Genomic DNA, 18,980 nt, shown 5'->3' on the forward strand with positions numbered 1-18,980 from the left:
CACAGCGACTTCATCTTCTTAAGAAACTCAGTGGCCTAGGTGTTCGTCAGCAGACTTTAGAAAAAGTGTATAAAACTATGGTTGAGAGTGTCTTACTGTTTCACCTTCCTGCCGGGTTCGATCCCCTTAACTGTACATCCAAGAATAAACTCTCTAGGAGTGTAACAATGGCAAGTAAAATAGTTGGCAAGCTTCAGAAGCCCTTGACCCAACTCTTTACAGAAAGGATAAGGAAGAAAGTGAGGAGCATCTTGGCAGATAGCTCCCTCTCTCTTTGTAGCCAGTAACTCAACAATGTGACTGATGAGTTTTAAACCACAGACAGACAATGAGCTGATTGAATGTGTTTAAGTGTTCTGTAGTGACGTTTGTCTTACTGAGTATTTGTTTGCTCTTCTATGTTTGGTGAGTCGAAGACAAATTTCCACCTATAGTGGACAATATAGATCTAGTTTATTCTATTCTTTTTATAATGTTACAATTAAGGATATCAGTTTTGGTTAGTTTTGCTTTCAATGGCCCCAAGACACCTATAAACTGGTAACCAACCAGTTAACTCTTAAGAAAACAATGCGTGAAATACTGGAGGCCTTTCCCTTTCGTCCAGCACTTCATTGACTCAGTGAGTTTTAGCACCGTATTTCAAAGCGCCCTCTATTAAGAGGTGGTGAAATTTGAATGTTTTGTGATGCTAGCCCGCTGACAGACAGCGGGCTAGCTGCATTAACATGCAGAAACATAGTGCCCAGTGCCCACCCTCCAGTCTTAACTGGTGAGCTAACATTAACTAACATTTGGCCGCCCTGCTCTGCACATCAGCCGGGTCGGGTGGGAGCTACTCGTTAAGGATTACCACTGGTACGTCATCCCAGTGGTGAGATGACATTGCTGTGGAAACATGGTGGCCACCTTCTAGTCTACCCACAGGTAGCCCCAGTGAGTAAGGGGCTTCATTGTGAGACTCAAAACCCCATTAGCCTTGTTAAGTATGTTAGCAACAGTAGCTGTCCTCTCAATGCTAACAGTGCTATCAGAGCTAGCAGTACTAACATAGGCCTAGTTAACAATGCAGCTCAAAATTGGGCACAATGTTTCCACATTAACACTGTTGGCTTGGGACGGCGTTTCTTGCGGCAAACGCTGAATGAATGGCGATGCTAGCTCCTCTGATACACAGTGCAGTAAACTAAGGATTGGCAAAATTAACCTGTGGGCCAACATGTTTAACTGGTCACAAATATTATCAGCAGTTAACTGACTAATGGTTAACCACTGACATCCTGAATTGCACCTTCGAAATTGCCAGATAGGGCATTTGGCCTTGGCTGAGGTTTGTGCTCTCTGAGTGCCCTTCTAGCTCCATAATGCTCGGTGTAAATACACTTTTACTCTAAAGGTGAAAAAAAAGCCTCTTTATGCACAGCATTCAACCACTCTGCTTTTCTTTGTGCCTCAAAATTACAGTCATTGCTCTTCTATCTACATCGCTATTACATCCAGTAAATCCCCCTCATGCACTGTTAATGTAGTTCCACTTCCACTCACAGGAGTTCCAGAAAATGTACCGTGTCAGTCGGTCTGCATTTTCAGATGATAATCAGGATAATGGACCACGCGGAATGGAAAATACCTAATTCAACCAAATCACAAAGAAATAGACCGTGCCATTTTTGTTACAAAAGGAGAAACTCACACACAGGACGTCTGAATACAGCTTTCATTATAATCAGCTCTGAGTTTCTGCATCGTCATTGTTGTGCGTAGTTGGAAGACGCTCCCTGCTGCAGTCATATTGTTTGCTTAAACAAGCCACAGCGGGGAGAGGGCACGGACAGAGTGTTGCTCTCATAAGCATAACAAGATATAATGTCAAGGTTAATTGACCAACAGGGTCTTGTCACATTGGATTAGCGTGGGCTGCTGGAAGTGGATATAAACCAGATGCAATATTACACACACACACACACACACACCCTTTCAAATGCTTCCATCAAACTCCATCTAGTTTATAAAACCCTTCTCTCAGATATAAAGTGCTGTATATTACCAGAGATGTAGAGGAGGAAATCCTTTTAAATACAGAGTTGACTCAGAGCAGAGACGTCTTATACGGCTACCATCAATCTTTATGACATAAATCGGAAGTATTCATCAAAAATGTATCCTAACCAAAATACAAATATAGGGAGTAAATAGTAAATATAGAAGTCCTTGAAGTTATTTCTCATTTTCAATCACAAAACCAAGACGAAATCGAGATGAAATCAGTTGGAACAACAAACCCACCACAAGGTTTATTCGGTAACTGTTCTGGAGCTTTTTACTGTATCACAAACATCTTCCTCAGCAGATGTAGTAGTCCAGTTATTATGAAAATATGGACGTTTAAATTCCCATTCTTTTAAGCACCTTTGTGACTTCTTGTTCTTATGTTGGACGACATTAATTCCTAGCAAACAAAATACTGAGACTTAATACATTTAACTGCTTTACCCTGAACTAGAAGTTAAAATCTGCATAATTAAAGCTCTGGATGAAGGGTAATTCAAGCTTATTCATCCATTTCGAATGTTATCACTCAATTAAATGTCCATTATAAGTGGTTTTCAGCATCATTGTGAAGTTCCCAGTGAGCCAAACAATCCCTGCAGCGCTGATCTGCTGCGATAGTTTCTTCATTAATAGAAAAGAGCAAAGGAGCAGAATTGCGTTTTAGACTACCATGTCACCCCTGTAGTTTGTTCAAAAATTAAATTATGTTATTTCAGATGAAGTGAGGTGCTGAAAAAAGGTACTGTTGGACACCAGTACAGATTTTCAGGTACTGGAACCGGCAAATGTGACTAGCACCCAACAATTCCAAAAACTGTGCAAGAAAGATGTTGACCACAATAACACCAATGGAGGGGAGAGAAAATATTCTATCGCTTCGCAAGCACAAGTGCGTCATTAGTGTAAGACACACCTTATAGCAAGTTGCTCTGTTGTATGAAATCCCTGCTGCACTGGGGCTGATGGGTTGATCCAAAACGAGTCAACCCAGCACGTGTGTTTGGAAAAAGGCTATATTTAAAGCCCATTGGCAGACTTGGAGTAGGTAGAAGGAGGGACTACATTACAGTAAATGTCACTCACAGTATCTGAAGTACTTTCAAGGTTTCTCATTGTTTAGAGCTCTGGTGCAGCACCATTTCAGTGAAAGTGCTGAAAAGTGAGCCTTGAGGAACAGCAAACATGGATTTCATCATGCACAACCCACCCATTAGAGAAACTCCATTTTCCATGCCATGTCGCTCAACGGAACAAGAGATAAGTGCTGGGAGCTGAAGTGCAGTGCACATGCTGCCAGTTCTCCCTCTCGCTCCCTCTTTCACTTTCCCGCTCTATTTCTCCCTCTCTCGAGAAAAGATACTCACACAATGTAGTTAATTAGCGGATGCTTTTTATTGCTTTCTGGGACTCAGGTTTCTTTAATTAAGGAACACTGAAGTGCCTTTCACTGGAAGATGAACAGTTGATGAATAAGATAAGGGCTGGGTTCATGCATTCATGGTTTCCACTGTAACTGTCTAAATGGCGTTCCATCAGGCGTCGTGAGCTTTGACGAAATGCTGGAAGGACTGAAGTGTGACATGTGCATTGTGGGGGTTATGAAAGAAAGAGTTTACAGTGTGTCTGTTTTGATTTCTCTTAATCAGAACTTCTATTAAGGCAAGAAAATAAATCACAGTTCCTTCAGAGAGGTGATTGCTTATCGCTGTTTGCCAGTACGAAATACAAACCTGTCACAACTCCGACACTTCCATTAAAAAACTGTCTCCTTACCGTACCTTGTTTTTGTATGCGCAAGGTAAAAGTAGATGTTTCGGTGCTGAAATGAGCCACAGTATCCTCAGAGGTGTAAGAAACAAATGCTCCTGTTTTATCCAAGGTTAGAGGTCCCTGCTGTTCAGTGCTACAAGGTCAGCAAGACTTTCCTAAAAACACTGGAGATGTTGCCAGAATTCCTGCAGGGTCAGGTATGTGGGCTTTGAACATAAATACAACTGGTGCTACTTCCTTTACTACTTTTCTAATTGTTAATAAATCATGACTTAAGCTTTATAGATCCGTTGTAAGCCAACCCAGTTGCAACAAAAAATGTTGTTATTGTTATTTTTGCAAACCATGGATGCGTTACATTTGTATGTTACCTAGTGGATACATAAAACATTACATTTCAACAATGCTGTGGTTAATTCATGGTTAGGTTTAGGCACAAAAACCACTTGGTCATGGTTAGGAAAAGGTCACATTTTGGCTTAAAATACCCGTTTTGGGGGCAGAATCCTGGCAGGTGAAGCAGTGACAGGTCGTTACAAAATACCCACTTTTGGAGCCCTAACAGCCATCAGAAAAACACCAAAGGGTTGCTACAAAACAGCCACGTTTGGAGCCTAAAAAGCCACTGGAAAAACACAGATGGGTTGCTACAAAACACCCACGTATGGACCCTAAAAGGCAACTGAAAAAATACTGACTGGTTGCTACAAAACACCCACGTTTGGAACGTTAAAAGCTGCTGGAAAAACACCAACGAGGCGCTACAAAACACCTAAGTTTGGAGCCTAAAAGGCAACTGAATAAATGTTTACCAGTTGCTACAAAACACCCACGTTTGGAACGTTAAAAGCTGCTGGAAAAACACCAACGAGGCACTACAAAACACCCAAGTTTGGAGCCTAAAAGGCAATTGAAAAAATGCTTACCAGTTGCTACAAAACACCCAAATTTGGAGCCTAAAAGCCACTGGAAAAACGCAGATGGGTAGCTATAAAACAGCCGCATTTTGAGCCTTAAAAGGAACAGAAAAATACTGACTGGTTGCTACAAAACACCCACATTTGGAGTCTAAAAAAAGCCGACTGAAACAACAACTCGCTCCAGTTTTGTTGTTTGTTGGTCTCGAACAATGGTCTACTGTTTGGCAGGTGACACGCCGTCCACCATCCCCTCCACCTCCCGATGACAAAGTCAGCCTATATATTATGTCCCTTTAAACGTTGATATGATACATATGAAACATGCAAATGTAACGTGGTTTGCAGAAACGCACAATGCCAACATTGTCTTCTAGCGACAGAGCTGAGGGTCCCATGTGACAGAATGTACTGTCTGACTTCTGACCTTCTTGACCAAAATCCATTTATTAAAAGCATTAATAAAGGTTTACTAACATGTATACCTACATTACAAAAAAGGATAACACTAGCATTTATAAATCCTTACCTTACCTGTCCTGTAATACTCAAAAGTTGGCTACTAAACAAGATTTCCAATTCACCACAATAGAGATTCAGTCTGTTTTTTGTGTCTAAGGTAAAAGCCAAAGAAACTCTACCTGACCCAGAGTTTATTCTCAGTATAGTTTCAAGTTTTTAAGGGAAATGCTGTCAGTTTTGGATGGCTCACAGTAAACGAGTCCCATCCAGTGTCACCTCCATCACCACACCGCTGCGGGGCGAGGCCAAAGCTGTAGATCCTGAAGTTATTTTAGAGCATCACTCACTGTTTTTCCTTGGAGGAGAGTGCTTATTGATTTTGTCAACAGAGCATCGATTTTTCTCCCCTCTCTTTCCCTCTTTCTCTTTCTTTTTTCTTCTCTTTCTCTTTCTTTTTTTCTTCTCTTTCTCTCTCTCCCCTCGGACTTCAGTGAAAAAAACGCAGCTGATTGCTGGTGAGCAAAACCCCAGAGTGATAGACTGTAATATAGTTTTCTGTTTTGATGGGTCTTTTTGGAGTTTTTCAGATAAAGTCTTCAAAAGACTTGTCTTATTTCATCTATTGGTTTGTTGGATTTATGACCACTATTGGGCTTCTTCCTTAAATGAACCATGAGCTGTATTTTGTCTCTCTCAAGAAGAAGATTTTATATTTCTTTCTTCGGTATTGAGCTTTTTTCAGATGTTGCAGTCCAAATTGGCTCAGTCAGAACTATTCCCTTTGCTTTTAGAGCACTGACAAAACCAAAAACATGCTCCTAAAATTGGCTCATTTGTCTGTTATTCCTCTCTATTAAAATGAGGGGTGGGCTGCCAGGTGTTTGGTGTCTGCCGAGTACAATGGAGGAGCTGCGATTATGACTGCTGAAGGGAGAAGTCTGTTGCGAGGTCTCTCATTATCTTCAGCCCATCTGGACTTTATGTCTCCGCTGCTTAAAACAACCCACTCTCTCCCTCCATCATGTGTAAGTGTGTGGATGTGTGGTGTATACTGTAGCTGAGTGCGTGCACACCAGGGAGTGCTAGCTGTCTGCTGACTATATATTGAGATAGGTGTCACAGTGTTTGCAGCGGGCTATTAGAGCCGTCACTGTGTTGTCGAGCCAAGTGTCTGTAGGTGACAGAGTTGACGGGCCGGTTGTCCCGTTTCCTTCTGTCAGGTTCACACAGTATACAGTAACAGCATATGGTGGAGGAAGCAACAACTCATATGCCGCGCACATCAGATTTACCTCACTGATTCATCATCTTAGAATTTTATTTTACTTTTGGTTTTAATCATGAAATCATATATCTGAGCAGCAAATCTCAAGGTCCTGCAGAGTCTGAAAAAGAATGGACTTTAAGATATATATATGTTTAGTGACTTTATTGTGGTCTTTACATTGAAATAAATAGACTTATAATACCTGCCTAAAGCCCAGTACATACCAAACTAGTATTACCGGGGGACCTTATGTGATTTAGAAATTACCCCCTCACATCTGTGTCTCGTGTGGTGCATTCACACAGGATGAGCAAAGTCTGTTTTACTGATAATAACCCCTAAATATGATGCCAAGGCACAGCATAAGCTACAGGCCTGACATTACTGTTGATAGGCCACCGAATTACTGTTGAGCCTGTTCAAAGATAGAAAAATGTTCCTTACCACATCCATTATCCATCTCATCTCCTTTCGAAATTTCACTCCTCTGATGGATTTGAGCTTGCGCTTTCTACGAATGGGCCTCCATGCTGAGCAGCGAAATGAGCCTCCTGAATTTGCACCCAAAATGCTGTCAGAACTTTTATCTATAATTGCCAATGCCGCATCCATAACTCTCATCCAGGAAAGAGGCAGGATAGAATTCCAAATTAATGAGATACAGATTTACAATAGGTTTATTTACAATATTCTTTATTTTGTCTTAGAGAAGTTGTGTTAAACGAATACTTCAGCACCTGAAATGATCATTTGTAAATCAATTATTCATCATATGTTACTTTGAATTCATGAAGAAAACACTGTTTTTCTCACATGCCTCCATAGTGAACAAAGAATCCAAAAACTGAGAATATTCTTGATGAACTGAAGTGGTTCTGTGTTTGAAAACAGCAAAACAAACTCTCACACAAATCGTGTCTCATTTATCCATATTCGAAGTAGCACTGAACTGAAAGTAAAACTCACCTATGTGCTCCTCAGTGCAAAACTCCCTTAATAAAAACAGTAATTTTACCTCACTGCATATGGGAGCTGCTGGTTTACCAATACTGTGAGTGGTAGTTTGTTTGTGTTATTTTGTGACTTTGCTGAATTCAAATTAACCCTTTGAAACACCAAAGTCACACAATAACACAAACTAACTAACTGATCAAGGCAGAGGTAGACCAGCAGCTCCGGTGTTCATCGAGGTAAAATTACTGTTTTTGTTAATGAAGTCTGGCTTTGAAGAGAGAGCATAGATAAGTTTTAGTTCTAGTTAGTCTCTCCCACCTTCCTGCAAGCACCTGAATGCACCATCAAGGAAGAGTTTTCCAACTGAACAACAATGAAGTGATACTGTCCGAAGTAAAAGATGTTATGGATTTTTTTTGAAGTTTCAAGACTCGTAGTTGATTTCTATGTTGTCTTGATGGTTCAAGAAACTCACAGAAGTTTATGACACATGATAAGCAGTGTGAGCAGTGTCTGGCAGCTCTCCTCACACAAAGACAATATGAAACAGCTGGAGGGCTTAAAAGAAATATTTTTACAAGGACATGATTACTTGGAAATTTTTGATTTGACTGTGGGATTGCTGACAGGTGATACAAAATGTTTAATTAACGAGACCTTCCTGCTTTTGTTCTCTAACGTCGTCTGGACTGAACTGTAAATGTTCAGGTTTAATTCAGTGAGATTAGGCTCCTTTATATGTGGAGCAGTTCTGCCTCTGTCAAAGGTTTTTGTCTAAAACTCTAAGCCTTAAATCTCAACACAAAAGACTAATTTCATACAGGTCTTTTTAAAGGTAATGTGGGAGCCGAGGGCGCGTGAACAATGTGTGTCAAACCCCCGTGAACCCGTTTGATTTTTACTGCATCATTGGCTTGTCATGGTCGCACCACTGTTAATGCCTCTCAGGCCCACCCTGCAAAATTACCACCGCTCTCGGTCCCGACGAGTTCTGTGTTGCCGGTGATTGCCGTGAAAGTGTCAGCTGTCTGTGAATCTTTTGTTTAAATGGCAAGTGGAAAATGCCAACATCTGTTACTTCCACTAAATTGGCTGGAGCTGTTCAGTCGGGTCTTGTCCTGCTAGTCAGGACCGATCGTTAGAGTCTGCCACTTCTTGATGGACCTGGGCACTGGCTTAGGTGCTGATCCGGTGTGCCAGCTCTGCAGGCACACACATTTTTCTCTGCTTTTATCTCACCTCAGTCAGTTGGTGTAATCATTACTCTTTGGAACTTCAAATGCTACTTTGGCCCAGTTGGCTGAAATGTTGTTTTCCTCCCTCCAAGATGCTGCAACATTTTATTCCTCCCAGAAGTTTAATCCAAACTCTTTCCCCTGTTTGCTCTTTCCACAGTGCCATCATGGGCCATTGTCTCTATTGCCTTCGTGGCGATCATTCTGGTGTTAGCATGCTGCTTCTGCATCTGCAAAAAATGGATATTCAAGAAGAAAAACAAAAAGAAGGGCAAAGACAAGGGCAAGAATGCCATCAACATGATGGATGTCAAAGATGGAGCCAAAACCGAGGTAAAGACTTTGAACTATTATTGCTTAAAACATAGAAACATAAACTACAGTATATGCCTTTCTTCATGCTAATTTAATAACAAGTTACTACCAAAACATTTTGTTTTTGCTGGATCCTCTGTGCATGACGTTATGATAGAATTAAAAATTATTTATTTGGGAAGATGTCCTAAATATATCCAATAATGTTAAGTGGGTTGTTGTTTTTTTATTTCCTGTGTTCGGCATACTTCTTATTTTCACTATTTTAGTGCTTCTAATGCTGTACGATGACGGATTTGATTGATCACATTTGCAGTGATTCCATCAGCACATTAAAGGGATAGTTGGAATTTTTTGAAGTTGGGTTGTATGAGGTACTTGTCCATGGTCAGTCTATTACCTACAGTAGTTGGCAGTATGCACACCCCTAGTTTGGAGAAGCAGGCTCAAGTGCCAACACGGACGCTGAGCAATGTACTGCTGTGGACGGGGGCAGCCGCACAACGTATTTTAACCACCAAAAGAAATCCATAACAGCCTAAGTGTACGCTATATTTACAATATTTAACTGCTTTACCTCGCCACTGGACAGTGATTTCTCAACCAGACTCGGTTGAGAACAACAGTGATTTAATATCGCTGAACTGCCCCGATCAATTTGTTTGTTTGTTATTGTGTGACTTTGGTGTTTTAAAGGGTTAATTTAGATTCACCAAGGTCACACAACAACACAAACAAAGAGAACAAGGTAGTGGTAAACCAGCAGCTCCTGTGTTTAGTTAGCCAAAATTACTGTTTTTATTCCTACATGGCGGCGATAGCCATGGCCATGGTCATTATGTTTTTCGGATTGTCTATACAGATATACAGGCATATGTCCCATTCTTGTGAAAGCGATATCTCAAGAACACCGTGAGGGAATTACTTCAAATTTGGCACAAACGTCTACTTGGACTCATAGGTGAACTGATTGGGATGGTCCAAGGTCACTGTGACCTTGCCTCTGTCTCATTCATGTGAACACAATATCTCAAGAAAGCCTTGATGTCATTTCACTAAATTTGGCACAAACGTCCACTTGGACTCAAGAATGTTGTGTTTTTGGCCATAACTTAAGCTTTTGCTAATTATGACAAAATTGCACACAAATGTCTAACAGCCTAAAATGATAACAAGGTCAACTTCACCGCGGCATCAATTTTTTTTTAATTTTTCTTTTGGACAAATGCTTTTCTGGCCGTTTGTTAACACTGTAACTCAGGAACAGAATGACCTGATTAGAATTTGGTGGTTGACGGTCAATGTCATTGTGAGCTTACAAAATAATGTTTTTGGCCATAACTTAAGAATTCTAATGCTAGTTATGACAGAACTTCACACAAATGTCTGATAGGATATAATGATGATATTATGACAGTTTATATCTAAAAGGTCAAAGGTCAACTTCACCCTGACATCATAATGTTCTATAAATACACTTTGATGGTCACTGATCAATGTCATATCTCAGGAACAGAGGAGACATTCGGTCAACTGAATTCGTGACACTAATCATTGTTGTCGACCTTGAAACTGTGGTGATTGTATAGACCATCTGTGCTGTAGAGGGGAAAATGTGTGTGAATTTCACGTTCTAGAATTTTTAACTTCTTGGCAGCAACATCCATATTTGAGTCATCATCAACTGTCATGGCTGCATATGAGTCTAGATAGATGTGAATGCCAACTGCAACTTGACTGGTTGGCAGAGGATTACAACTAATTCTAGTCGTCAATGGAGTATGGTGGCTTTGATGAGAACATAGAAGGGGAGCTGAAGCCATTATTGGCTATCTGATGGAAAGATAAAGCGGTGAAAATAATTTTAATATAGATAACATTGAAAGTGTTACAGATTTTTTTTTAGGTGGCTAAAACACGTTTTGCTGCTGCCCCCGTTCACAGCAGTACATCGCTCAGCTTCCATGTCGCCACTCCTGCAGCTTCCCCCAGCATGGGGCATGCCAACTGTTATCTGTTGTGTGTAATACACTGACTTTGGACAAGTATCTCATAAAGCCCCACTTCAGGAAATCCTAACTATCCCTTTACGTTGTGTTTTCAGAACAGTATGATAATAATTGAACTGCAAATATGGCGGTCAAAAACGTCCCTATTATTTAATGCAATGGTTGCTACTGTACTGTATGTATTTTGTACGTGTTATGTATTTATTGTTGCCAAAGAGATACATACAGTATTACTTAATATGATATTTCACCACTTAATTAAAACAAGAATCGAGTCTAATTACAGGAAAGTTAATGGAAGCCATTTAAATGGCTTCAGACTGAGGAGAGAGTATTTCAATCTCTTTTTTTTTTCCTCCTACTTTTCGTTTCCTGTGAGTGTTTCTTTTGTCATATGAGGACCTGCTCACATGTTGAAGAGTGTGAGTAACGTTTGCCGTGTAATGAAGTGGTATCCACCCAGAGAAATGACATCACCAAATGATAATTAAACCCACTAAAATTAACCCCTACCTTTCAAATGGTACAGAACAGGAAGCAATGAAACCCTGACACTTCAAATGGAGTTAGCACACTAATTGCACCAGCGGAGCATCATTATACCGCCATCCTCGGCGGAATCATGTACAAAGTGTGTTTAATTTGCTGCAACACCTCTGCTATCAGAGGTGGATCCGAGTTGTAGACAGAAACTGCTGACAGTGTTTTCATACTTTATTAGTAACTGTAGAAGAAAGCATGAATTAAATGTTAAAGACTAATTTATTGTCTTGTGTAACAGAGAACGGTTTTAACAACCAGCTGCACCACAGCACATCACTTGTGCTTGTTAGAGGAGATTTTCCATTAATTCCCAATACTCTGGCTGCCTTAGAACCATCCAATTTTTATTTTCAAATACCCATTAATCACAATAAAAGACTCCAGTTATCAGTCGCCCTTGTAACTAATCTCTGCGATCGGTGAATCTGCCACTTCGGAGGCAAGCGGTCATTTCTCCTGGTGTGCCCAGACTCTGGTGTGTTAACTCCTGTGTGTGGTTGTTTTAATTTGTGTTTCTTCCTTCTATGTCCTCCTTATCTGTGTTGTGTCTGATGACTGTTCGGGATGGTCACTGGCGGTAGGTTCCTAATTGCTGTTGGATCTTCTTAAGCCTGCTGCTCTGATGTTTTTTTATAGCCTCTTGACAACAACTTACTCCCATAGAACCAAATATATGTAACTATGCATACAGTACATGTATATCTACTGTATATATGTGTGTACAACCTGCATATGCACATATATATGTATGAAAGAAACACTGGGTGCGCATTGACAAGGTTGAACCATGCTGATTTTCGTGCCAAGCTAAAGTCTCCTGCCTTTTGAATCTTTCATTTACATATCAAACGAGTGGCAGCGGGCAAACGTAGAATGATTGAGAGGCACTACAAGTAAATGCTCTTTTGAAACCGGTGATGAAAAGGAAGCTTTTGACGCACAGTCACATCTGCCAACCCAGGTGAAACAGATCCTGGAGTGCAGGTGCGTGAGAAATTGGATTAACCTTATTAAAATAATATGAATTACACATTTGATAAATTAGGGGATTTTATTTCCTCAATCATTTTACCTGCTCCACTTTTCCCTCTTTTTACGTGCCAAACTTATAAACCTCTCACTCACACACTAATGGGAACAATTTTTGAAATCGGTCCAGGATTGAGTGAGACTGCTGCAGCCAGCAGCAGCGAAACAGGCTGAAATGTGACCACTTGTCCACTAAAGGTGCTTGTTTTTGCCACTGACAGGCTCAGGTTGATATTTTAAGTGTCTAACAACATTATTGAAAGATCCCTGCAGAGATATACCCTTTTGTTAAAAGAGTAAGATCCTTTTTGTTTAACCAAAAACAGCCCCAAAATTGCCATTGCCAATTCCACCAGACTCCATTTAAAAAAACAGTAATTTTAGTGCGCATAGACCCAGTGCATTTCCACATCTAATTGGGTTAATTAGAGGTTTATTTCAACCTGGTGGGAATGGCAATACTGATTTCAGGGTCTATCTCTGTAGGAATCATTTCCATAATGTTGTCAGACACTTAAAAAAAATAATCTGAGCCTGTCAGTGGCAACAACAAGCACTTCAGTGGACATAAGTTGACTATTAACATTACACTGCAGCCTGTTTAGCCACGGCCGGCTGCAGCAGTCTTACCCAACACTTGACCTCACAATTTGGATTTGCTCCCAAAAGGCAGAGACAAAAGTGGCTCAGCGGAATAAATTTTGAAACCAATCAGTGTTGTTCAGCCTTTTGCTTTCACATGAGCAACTTGACCAACTAATAGGGGCAGGCCCACCGATGTACATTACAACCCCCTTTTACCAACACCTACCCACCCACCGCTGGCATGATGCTTCTAGCTACCATCGACGTAGGGGTTAACATGAAAGCTTCAGGGGTTATGATGACAATGCGACTGTGTGTCTTGAGGGTGTAACCAGACTCGGGGAATGGGGGAATCACACGAGAGCACTGGTTTGTACGACAGAGAATGCTCTGCATGCCTAATGAAAAAGACATCTTGGAAGGCAACTCTTGACGCTGAATGAATGACCTTGAGAGCTAGTCTTTGCCTCTTCAATCGCATGTTGGTCTTATAACAAACTCCTCCACCTCCCCCAACACCTCCTGTCCCCACCACCACCACCAATGCCACCACCTGCTACCCTTACCTTAGTGCCAGGCTAGCGAAAGTCCAAGTTCACTTCTCACTCTCAGCCACTTCAGACTCTTCCCAGTTGATCTGTGTTTTTGCCAGAGACTTGATCTGCCTGAAATAACATCAAGGGAATTGTCTTACTGTGATCTTTTCCGGAAGCCTCTCTCTTTCTCTCCTTCTTTCTATCCTCTCTATCCCCTCCCCTCTTCTTCCTCTAATGCCTGCCCATTGCTCTCATCTCTGGCGACATCATTTGATCTTTCCTCCCTTTAGACAGAAACACCCAGAGATTGATAGAAAAGCATCATCAGGGGACCAGGCCCGGGGCTTTAGTGCATCACAGAGCATGTCCTGGTGTTAACTGCTATGGTGTTTTAGTGCTTGCTTCCCCTTCCCCTTGTTTCCTCCCCCTTACACATCATAAAACAAGTGGCAGCTTTTACAGGAGTAGGTCCGCTGGCAGGACCTGGGCAGGGAACGGCTGGCTGGGTGCTAGCACCAGCGACAAACAGGCGACACTGACTCTTGGTGGGTGTCTCCTTCAGGCCTTGAAGGATGAGGAGGATGCTGAGACAGGGCTGACTGAAACGGAGAAAGAGGCAGAGCCCAAGGAGGACCAGAAACTGGGCAAATTACAGTACTCCCTGGATTACAATTTCACAGAGAATACGGTAAGGGTCTGTTCTCCGAATCTTTCTGTGTGTGTCGTTGTTGCGAAAGGTCCTCCTTCGTAAGTATGGTCACACCCAACTTCTGAGGGGGTCCAACTTTTCATCTCTCCAGAGGGTAAAGGGTAACTGTGGTATTTTTCAACTTAGATCCAGTTTTCCCGTGTTTTTGTGTGTAAGTGACTAATGGGAACCACAATTTTTGAAACTGGTCCAGTATTGAGAGAGAGCTCCTCGGGCAGCAGCTGCAAAACAGGTTGCAGGGTAACATTCGTGGCATTTTTGCACCATTAACTTACATCCATTAAGGGCATCAGGCATGGATAGGTGTACCGTGCCCCAGTTTGGTACACAGTGTTCACACTAATCAAACAAACTTGACTTTAGGGTCAAGTGGGGTCAGAGCCCCAGTCCTTGATGTGAGAGCCCCATAAGTGTCTGACAGCATTATGGAAAGGATCCCTACAGAGATAGACCTTTTTGTTAAAGAGTTGGATCCTTTTTTTAAGCAGAAACAGTCCTGATGTTGTCATCGCCAAACACCAGACTCTATTTGAATAAACAGTCATTTAAGCATGTATAGTGCCAGTATATTGTATAGTATTTGCCACTGATAGGCTCAGGTTGATGTTGTTAGTGTCTGACAACATTATAGAAAGATCCCTACAGAGATAGACCTTTTTGTTAAAAGACTAAGATTATTTTTGTTTAACCAGAAACAGCCCCATAATTGCTATTACCAGTTCCACCAGACTCCATTTAAATAAATTTATTTTAGCGTGTATAGAGTCAGCATACTTTCACATCTAACTGGGTGAATTAAACTTTTATTTCAACCAAACCATAGTTGGTGATTGTTTAAACAGTGGACAGATGAACCAAGATGGCTTTTGGGAGTTTTACTTTGTTTCTTGCGGCTTTGAATGAAGTGTATTTTATGATGATAGAATTACTCTTTATTTAAATGAAGGCTCGCCTTATGACAAAAACGTCTATCTCTGTAGGGATCCTTTCCATAATGTTGTCAGACACTTAAAATAACAATACAAGCCTGTCAGTGGCAAAAACAGACACTTAAAGTGGATGTAAATTGACGGTTCAAAAATGGCCTGTGGTTACATTGCAGCCTGTTTTGTGGCTGCTGGCTGCAGCTGTGTCACCAATACTGTTGTTCTCATTAGTCACTTAGACACACAAACATAGGACAATGTGATCCAGGTTGAAAAATACCACAGTCACCCTTTAAACAGGACCCAACCCAGGTTTTGCACAACATTCTCCTTTTGTTGCCTCCGTTGTGAACACAGTTTGGTCACTGAAGCTTGAGAACAATCTCATAGGGATATCACGGTGGTCGAGTTTGTGCATTTGCTACCGAGCCTTGTAAAAGATACAGCACACTGTTGGGATTTAGTCCGTCTCTGAATTTGTTTCTTTTCTTTCTACTTGATTGAAAAACATCCCCCGCAGATACCCATCTGCTTTATTTTTTCCAGCGGCTGAGTTTTAAAAAAAAGCAGAACGAGGAAGCACATCAACTTTCCAGCGCCAGATGTTGTGTGACAGATAATAGACACGGTGCGTGAACACAGCGCTGTCCCTCACTGGGCTAGCTAACTCCCCATTATAAACAGAAGTGACAGGCTGAGATTAGACAGTAACACTGCTCCTGTACACACTGAGACACACCCTGGCTGAGGTACGTCTCCCTTATCTACACAACAAAAAAACTTTGATTGGTAGAAATGTTCTCGTGCAGTTGTGTCTCCGTCATAGGTTAATTTTTAGCACTTAGCCTGTGCAGTAATCATCTGTGCACAGGTAACAGTCAATCATGATGCTAATACAACTCAACAGTGTTCAGACGACCAGACACTATTTTTTTTAGAGACAAAATGACAAAGTATTGAGTCAATTCATGAAAAAGGGATATTATGTGGACAATATTACATTTCACAGAGGGATCTGTCATGTAGTGGGAGGCAGTGACAGGTCTCTCTATGAGCTTCTTGATTACACTGGTAATAAGCTCCACAGTGGAGCTAAAGTGTAATGAATGGATGACAGCTTTCACTCTCTGTGACAGTGACCTGGGAGAAGCCGTGCCCAACTCATCGCCACTCCGGCTGCGACTGAAGTTAAAGACGCTCAAAACATAAAGACCTCAAAAAACACGGCCACGCTGACCCACTTTCAGCTCAGTGACGGACACAGTACAGAGGCACAGTGGCCTTCAGGAAATGTTTATTTTTAAGGCCTGTGTGAGCACCACAGAGCTGCTGGAGGAGAACTGCCACAGGTGATTGGTTTCATGCCTGTAGGTTCCTTTATGAAGTCGAAGGCTGTGTGGGAAATTTTTTATCATCCCTGAAAAGGTCGCAGCTGTTAAAGAGAGGATATTATCACGAGCAATTATTGGCTTGTCTTTTCAGTGTTGACTTTTTAATCCAGAACATCTCAGTGCTAATACAGGAAGTAGTCTGCTTTTATGTAGTGAAGTTGGGGTGATAGACGGGCATGTAGCATGTTTAATTGTCATATTGGAGACTGCAGTTTCTGCCCCATCGCACACAACAGACTTCATTCTTTCATAGGTAACAATCAAAAAATGTTGTCATTGAATTTGACCCGCAGGGTTTTGCCTTTCTGTGTGGTGATGGGGTCAGGAAAGGATATTCAGTATCTAAGTTTTAATTTAGGGTCTGGATCAAAGTTGTATTTTTAGATGCAATGTGTTAAAGGTGACAAGAAGGAGGTGTTTGTGGACCTCCTGGAAACTGGGACTTTTCGTGAAACGGGGAAAAAACTGTCACCAATGAGCTGTCGTTGTCATACCAATTTGTGTCAAAAATGTAAAAACATGACTCGTTTAAGCTCCTGCTGTAAGCAGTATTAAATAGTAAAATATGGGGATTCATAGCAGAAAGATTCTCCCTGGTTTGTGTGTGTACAGAGACTGAGGCGAGATCAAGCTGGAGTGTGCGTGCAGATTAATGTCAGGTCCTTGTGGCAAAGAGTCCCAGCTTTGTTTCTGTCTGTTAACCACCACAAATGGCTGCTGCCCTTGGTGTTGATGACTCTGGGTTTTTACACTAATGAGACGAAGAGGTTTTGTAAAAGATCCAAATCACTCAGGGAGCGACGATGCGGCTACATCAGGCAAATACACAGCAAATGAACCACAAAGAGCCCCCTCAGCACAGCAGGGAGAGAATTATAATGTCATTCCTACTTTCAACATCATTACCATATTCACTGCTCTTTGTGCAGGTCAAGAGCAGGCCTATTGCATGGTGTCCAGTCAGCGTATGTGAATTTGAACTCATTATTAAGACGACATGAGCTTCAAAACATTCACATTATTTCCTTATTATTACTTATTTCAGAATTTCCCCTAGACAGTGAAATTCTGACATAACACACAAAGCTGCCTCAGTAAATGTTAGTCAATATGACTATGGATCGTCTTTGGAAGTGTGTGTGTGTGTGTGTGTGAATTGGTCACAGTAGAGCCATGATGCATTTGGGACAAAGCCGTCCAGGATAAGCTGCCAAGGGCTGAATCACCATCCTGTAGCCATTCTGGTCAGCGTGCTGCTCACTGGACTGAAGAGTAACACACAAACAGAGAGGGGTTAATACCAGCAGCCCTCCTCTGAGATAGGGCCCAATGCTTAGTTAAACAGAAACACCCACACAGATGTGCAAACACACAGTCACAGTCGTTTGTTTTATTTATTTAGCTTTATATGCCCAAAGGTACAGAAGCCCTGAGAAGCAAGTGAGAAAAAACTGATCTAAATTGTTTTCTCTCGTGTGTCTGTGACTTAAGAACAGGTGGGAGGAAATGTTTTGTCTGGATAATCTTTCCAAGTTAATAAAAAATAAAAATTCATCTGTGAGGAAATTTTTATAAACCCTTTTAGGGATGACGTCACAATGATGTCATTTTATTAGCTGGAGGCAAAACACGAGGCTACATAGGGGTTTTAAAATGTCATCTTGTGTTATTGGGAGCCAGAATAGAAGGAGTCATGGCTCAAAACTTAAATTTTATCACATACTAGATGCCACTGCCCGTCAACAAAAACAAAGATGGTTAAATGCGATAAGACCAAAGGACTGGACGGAGGCCATCATCAAAAATGCTCACATGTGCAGCGCACACTTCATATCAGGTTAGGGCAAAGGTATTTTCTGTTGTAGGGATGAATAACGTTATGTGTATTAAGGGTTATCATGTCCACCTCATCAGTAACTGGGGAGGTATTAAGAGGAATATTGGATTTATCTTTAAAGTGCAACACACACCGCCGCCATATGCCGCGTGTCAAAACGTCAGCCTCTATTATATTCTATGAACAAGCCCACACTGGCGCCGGCCGATGCGCCGTGCCACTCTGCTTCAGCCCACTGCTCTATTTCTAGCGTGGCCTAGCGTGAACTCCAGTTGATAAGAAACTCACCCGTGAAATCCAAGTTGTTGTTGCCTCAAAGTTTTTCCTCTTCTTCTTCCGTTACTAGCAGTTGGCAACTAGTGTAGGTACAGCCACCTAGCGGCCTAGCCACAGCGCCCCGCCGGCGGCAGTGTGTGTTGTACTTAACGCTAACTTTTCAGCGC

At 41.5% G+C, this 18,980-nt stretch overlaps 1 protein-coding gene across 3 annotated transcripts in view; it reads left to right on the forward strand.

The window, feature by feature from the left end:
• syt1a (synaptotagmin Ia) overlaps positions 1 to 18,980 on the forward strand; it is a 297,749-nt gene that overhangs the window by 235,882 nt on the left and 42,887 nt on the right. For 2 of the 3 annotated variants that reach the window (XM_050036768.1, XM_050036767.1), the window contains 2 exons: positions 8,818 to 8,990; positions 14,237 to 14,362. In XM_050036768.1, coding sequence (XP_049892725.1) covers positions 8,818 to 8,990; positions 14,237 to 14,362 — 299 coding nt within the window. The remainder of the gene's footprint in view (positions 1 to 8,817; positions 8,991 to 14,236; positions 14,363 to 18,980) is intronic. The other variant, XM_050036769.1, reaches the window with a different exon arrangement.

This window comes from Epinephelus moara, chromosome 23 (assembly GCF_006386435.1).
Source record: "Epinephelus moara isolate mb chromosome 23, YSFRI_EMoa_1.0, whole genome shotgun sequence".
In the NCBI taxonomy this organism is placed as follows: Eukaryota; Metazoa; Chordata; class Actinopteri; order Perciformes; family Serranidae; genus Epinephelus; species Epinephelus moara.